We start from the raw sequence: 6,214 nt of genomic DNA, 5'->3' as shown, positions 1-6,214 counted from the left end.
CTGCTAGAAGAAAGAGTAAGCCTTGTGATGGACATTACAGATCGGGAAAGAAAACTGGAAAAGTCAAATGTGAGCAATGATCCTAAAAGACTATCTGAAAGCAATGTCATAGAGAATATTGCAACAACATCTAAAGACATTGTGACAGAAAAGGGTACGTTGGGTATTTGCTACCAAAACATATTATAGCAATTAACCCAAGTGAGGGAATACTTTTTGGGCTTTGTAAAAATCCATGGTTTGAAATTTCCCTCACTCAGTGTGCATATAAAGCTCCCTTGATCTCCTAGTATTCTAAAAACGACAAACTTTCCTATTAGTTATGTTAGCTACTCTCTGAGGTTGAACTACTTCAATTGTTCTCACAGGCGTGAAACAAGTTCTGGCTCTCTAAGTTTCAGAATGTCTCAGCAATCGAGTGATGAATCTCCCGTTTCAGACTCGGCAACACCGGAAGAGTCCTCTAACCCTAATAGGATTCTTAAGGTTGTCCCTTTAAGTACAATTAGCAGCGACGAAGTAAAGGCCACAAAGCCTAAAATGACTCATGCAAAACGGCCCAAGGAGGGTATTCACAGCAAGGGTACCAAATCCTCTACATCTGCTACCACGGAGGAACTTACTAAAGAAGGATCCAAATATGTTGATAGCGCAATTACCATGATTGTTACTCGTATTCTGAAGGAGAATCATCAAGTGCCTGGAATATCTATTCCTCTTCAAACCATAATGGCTGATCCCCTCAATAACACCAGTAAGGCTGAGGCTGTTTACACCGTTGATAGTGACCTAGAAATCAACAAGGATGAACAAGGGTTTGCTAAGAATACCAATGTTATCGAGGATGTCAATGAAATCGACAATAATGAGCACCCTAAGGCCAATACTGAAACTGGTACTAATGTGGTAGACTTAGATGAGTACTCTGATGATGAATTACTTACCTCCTTGAATCCTAGTGTAGCCAACAAGCTAATGACAAGAAGAAAAGGCAAAGATGTTGTCCAAGGATCACCTAAAAGGAGCACTCAAGTGAACAACCCTGCCAAAGACGTTGTCAGGAAGAAGAGTACTTCTGCAGGTCCTGTTAAGAGCAAAGCTGTAACTAGGAGTAAAGGGGTTGGTCAATCAAAATCTTGGAGAAAGGTCATTCCAAAGAAAAGAAAAGAAAGGAGCAGGAAATTGTTAAATTTGAATCTGATTTTGAAGTGAATGTCCTTGGCCTTCCATCAAGGAAGAATCCTACAACCAGTAAGCTTGCTGCTAGTATTCCTGAAGTTCCCATTGATAATGTGTCTTTCCACTATGCCTCTAGTGCCAGCAGATGGAAGTATGTTCTCCAAAAGAGATTGGCTGTTGAAAGGGAGTTGGCTCCAAATGCTCTTGAGAACAAGGAGGTCTTAGAGCTGATTCAAGAAGCTGGATTGCTAAAAACTGTTTGTGGCAACAGCAAGAGTGCAGACTACAAAAAGGTGTTTGTAAGAGGTAAGTGTGTATTGTTCTCTCCTTATGTGATTAATAAATTCCTGGGAAGAACAGATGAAGCTCAAACCGAGCTAGAAGTAACAGACAACCAAGTCTGTCAATTGATCACAACCAAGCAGGTAAAAAGCTGGCCCATGAAAGAGAAGCTAACTGCAAGTAAGCTGGGCATCAAGTATGCAAAGCTTCACAAGATAGGAGCAGCTAATTGGGTTCCAACAAATCACAAGTCCACTATCTCAATTGTGCTTGGTAGATTTTTGTATGCTGTAGGAACAAAGGCAAAGTTTGATTATGGAGCATATATTTTTGACCAAACCATGAAGCATGCTGGAAGCTTCAGTATTAAGGGTCCAATTGCCTTTCCATCCCTCTTGTGTGGTATAATTCTAGATCAGTGCTCAAACATTCTCAATGAACATGATGTAGTGTGCAAAAGAGAAAGTCCATTGGCCTTCCATTACAAATTGTTTTCGGGTAAGCATGTTCCAGACATTGTCATGACATCAGCTGAAACTTCCAAATCTGGAGCATCAGTCAGCAAAGCAGAAGTCATCAATGCTAAAAGAGACTTGCAAAGAACTGAAATCTAGAAAAATATCTCTTGGAAAAATGATACGTACTCTGGAAATGGATGAGAATGAGGAATTTGCAGATATTGAAGAGATGGAAGATAAAGATGAACAAGAATTGGAAGAAGAAAGTGCTAGTCCGGCTGATGACTCTGAGAAAGAAAGTTCTTCAGACACCTCAAGTGGGTCTGAATCTGGGCAGTAATTGCAGCTGGAGTCCTGTTTGTTTTGTTTTTGTTTTTTGTTTGATTTGTTCTTTTTCATTTAGTTCCGTCTGTTTTATTTGAATTTGGTCAATTTAAATTTTTGTTGGACTTATTTAAACTTGGTGGGGGAGAAGTTTTTTTTTAGGCTTTGGCAACATTTGTGGCCAAACAGGGGGAGAAGTAATTCATGTCACCCCAAAACAACAATAATGGTGGTTGTGTGTGATCAACAATACTAATTTGCTCTTTTTTGTGTTGATCTGTTTGTGCTTGTGCTACTCTTGTGGCTGTCTATCTGGTTTTGTCTAAGCATTGTGTGCATACTGGTGATGTATGTTTTCTGTTTGTATTAGCTTGTTTTATTGTGTTTTGGTTATCTTGTGTCCGCTGCAAGTATCTCTCTGGTATGGTGTGACAGGTTGTTTTAGCCAAAAATTTGCCAAAGGGGGAGATTGAAGGTGTTTTCATGTTGGTTGCTTTTATGGTAAAACATACCTGGTTGATATTGTTTTATGCAGGTTGCATATGTGTGAAGCTAATACAGGTTTTGTAGTGAATGTCATGATCGATGTCATGACATCCGTGTGTGACAGCAGGAGCTGTTATTGTTTATTAAATGTGTTTCCTGATTTATCTCAATTATCAGTTTAGGAAACCTTTTATTGAGTGCTGAATATTTTGTCCAGAAGATCCTGCTGACAACACTTTTTGTAACAGAAAGTTGGCGTGTGAATTAGGTTAACTTTGTTAACCCTAATTTGTTTCTTAAAAAGCTCAAGGCCCAAGACTGCATAGAAAAAGGACTGTGTGGTGTCGTTTTTTTACCTCCCCGTTTCACTTGGGAGGACGGCACTCTAGACCCTTCACGCAAAATTTGGAAAGAGAATGCGCCCGTGGCGGGATGAATTTTGTTTCAGTTCTTCCTACGATATCACACGAAATTTTTAATTATCCTACGAGTAGGAAAGGGGAAAAAGATCTCAAATAAACCCTAGGAGTTTTCTAAGTGTGGGGATTCACCTAGACTAGAAATTCTGGAGTCCGGGAGGTCGGTTATACATAGGTAAGAGTTTAAGCACCCTACATATCCATAGTACTCTACGGGAACCTTCTTTGTGTCTACGTGTTTGTGTTTGTTGCTTATTATTGGGAAAGTTTCTCCTTTGTGTTAGGAGAAGGAATTGAATTGAATTAAAAAGACAGACTGACTGACTATTTTTGGTATTTTATTAGCTCGCTGAGATTCCTTGTGAACCTCATGCCTACATATCCCTAATGGAAGTCAGAGCTTTTTGTAGTTCGGAGAACTAATTAGGGAAATTAATTATTTTTGGTGCCTTGCTTAAAGCTCAAGGTTGAAGCTTGAATTAAATCTCTGTTTACAGTAAAGAGACATGAAATCATCTTTACAGAGAGGTATTTCTACTATTCCACCACAAACATTAAAAGAGTGACAAAATAACTGAATTCATTTCATTCAAGAGGGGGACCTTACTTGTGTATGTGCAAGTATACCAGTCAACTGTGTCTTGAATGAAAGAAAGATGCTCAACCAAATTAGGGAAAGTTAGCACATGCCTGGGTTTACTGGCAGAGCATGCCTTTCCAAATCCTAAATGGGAGACTGATTAAAATTAAAATGTAATGTAATGTTTGTTTGTTTGAATGTGGTGAGATAGGAGAAAGATCTATAGAGATAAGCTATATCTATCTACTGTATAAAAGATTTGACTTTAGCTGGCTTGTATGAGGCCCAAGCTTGAGGCTTTTTGATTGATTAATTTTATTGACTCTGGGAGATGATTCCACTGGGGATTAACTACAGGGAATTTGTGTTCTGTACAAAGCCCAGAATTGAGGCTGACTCTAGTTGGAGAGTGTTTATTTGATGGATTTTATTTGGTGTTCTGTACAAAGCCCATAATTGTGGCTGACTCTTAATCGAGGAATATGTATTTTCTGCCTTGTATGAAGCCTAAGGTTGTGGCTACTCTGGCTAGGGAAAACATTGTTTTCTGCCTTGTACATAGCCCAAGGTTGTGGCTGACTGTTGAGGAAACAAAGTATGTATAACTCTATGGGGAAAAGATCCTAGAGGTTAGGAATCTTTGACACAGAAATGTGGTTTATCTGCCTTGTACAAAGCCCAAGGTTGTGGCTGACTCTCTAAGGGAATACCTATGAGTATGGTTTTGACTCTAAGAGGACTATGTGCCTTGTACAAAGCCTAAGGTTGAGGCCGACTTTTTAATGAAGAAAGATCTACCAATGTGGGAACTTTTGACTCAGAGGGGATTTTTGTTGAGGATTATCCTAAGGGTTGACCCTACTAAGGATTGTGCTTTTTTTGAATGAAAGACCCAGGTTGGAAGATTGACTCTACTGGGGAATTTATTTGGATGATTGACCTAAAGTAGACTCTACTGAGGACTTGACTTTGACTGAGATTGACCTTAAGTGAGATTTATCTTTTAAAAGTTGAATTTTTGGAAGCTAACCCTTTCCAGGGAATTATGATTGATGGCAGAATGATTAACTATGTGAGACTTCTTGTTTAAAGCCCAAGATTAAGGATGACACTGACTGAAGATAAACAAATATGGATCCTAGACCCTGCTAAGGAGAATTACTGAAGATAAGGGTGACAGAGACTGTCCATGTCTCTCATTCCAAAAGGATGTACTCAATACTGAGATTGAGACAATCTTAGCTTGTTTAAAAGTCTGGTTTGAGGAAAAGAAGAAACTCACCAGGGTAGGCTAAAAGGTGACTAAAGACATGTTCCTATGTTTATAAGAAACCTGATGGGTCCTTGTATACAAGCTCGAGAGGAAGTTGGGAATGCTTTTAAGAAGCCTGTGGGTCCTTGTACAAAGCCCAAGAGGAGGCTAATCGAGGGTCCTTGTTATAGCACAAGAGAAAGCTATGTGGTTTTGAACTTATTTTGGCTCTAAGCAAATGGGTAAGAGGTTTCACTGGGAATAATTCCTCCTGGGTGGATGTATCCTATTTTTGGGTTCTAAGGCTTTTTCAAGATGTTTCACCGGGAATAATTCATCTTGAGGGTTTGAACTAAAGATCTCTAATAAGAAAAGAGCCTTCACCGGGAAGACATTCTCAATCCTAGGCCATAGTCCTATAATATATATAGTTTAATTGTCCTAAGATTTACACTCAGACGTAGTCCTAAACAAATATATATACAGTTTATATTTGACAGTAATTTAAATAAAGACTGTAAATTGAAAGCTTGTAAAGCCTAACCTGGATGGAGTGGAGGCTGTCATACCCTAATTTTGACCCCCCTGAGATGTCACACCTCCAAACTTTTCATCAAGTTAAAACAAATGCTCAAAGCAGTCATTTATTACCCTGATACTTAGTCGAGGGTGCTCAGGAACAAAAGAGCTCAGGCAAAGGATCAATCAATAGAAGGATTAGTCTCCAATACAATCATAGGACTCAAAAACTTCATTTTTATTCAACAATGATTGATTAGACACCCATCACCTGGACTGAGGTTTGCTTACTTCACCAGTCTAAGGTTTTGAGCCCATCAAGGACTAAAATCAGGGATCACATTTGGGAAACCCTAGAAAACCCCAGGGCATCACTCAAAGACTTCAATCATCTTCAATTAGTTCATATGACAATATCCATAAGGCATTACACATCAATTCAAGGTCTACAGTCATCAATTTCATCTGGTCGACAATTAGGGTTTTTGACATAATTCACCAAGATAGTTGACTTTTAATTAGGACATGAATCCAATACTCAAAGCATGACTCAAGAGCTTCTATTACCTCAATATAATCCATTCACATCATTCATTCGAGGAGGAGAGTTTAATTCATCACAAAAGTCCAAGATTTCACTTCATCTGGAAAAAGTCAACTATACAAGATCACCTTTGACTTTTAGGATTTTTGGCCAAAACATGACTTTTTAAGA

General features: G+C 38.8%; 1 protein-coding gene across 1 annotated transcript; it reads left to right on the top strand.

Annotated features, from left to right (window-relative positions):
* The first annotated feature begins 402 nt into the window (after positions 1 to 402).
* On the top strand, positions 403 to 2,075 carry LOC131613611 (uncharacterized). The gene is made up of 2 exons (XM_058885265.1): positions 403 to 1,123; positions 1,210 to 2,075. Exons 1-2 carry the CDS (start codon positions 403 to 405, stop codon positions 2,073 to 2,075), a joined length of 1,587 nt encoding a protein of 528 aa, XP_058741248.1.
* The last annotated feature ends 4,139 nt before the right edge of the window (positions 2,076 to 6,214 follow it).

The sequence above is a fragment of the Vicia villosa genome, linkage group LG6 (genome assembly GCF_029867415.1).
Source record: "Vicia villosa cultivar HV-30 ecotype Madison, WI linkage group LG6, Vvil1.0, whole genome shotgun sequence".
Classification (NCBI taxonomy): Eukaryota; Viridiplantae; Streptophyta; class Magnoliopsida; order Fabales; family Fabaceae; genus Vicia; species Vicia villosa.
The sequence above is the reverse complement of the archived record's forward strand: the minus strand, read 5'-3'. Positions and strand labels throughout refer to the sequence as shown.

Excerpts from the sequence above, each read along its gene's own strand:
- LOC131613611 (XM_058885265.1), top strand. The coding sequence starts at position 403 with ATGTCTCAGCAATCGAGTGATGAATCTCCCGTTTCAGACTCGGCAACA. Across the intron at positions 1,124-1,209 it reads AACTAGGAGTAAAGGGGTTG|TGAATGTCCTTGGCCTTCCA; the intron begins GTCAATCAAAAT and ends CTGATTTTGAAG.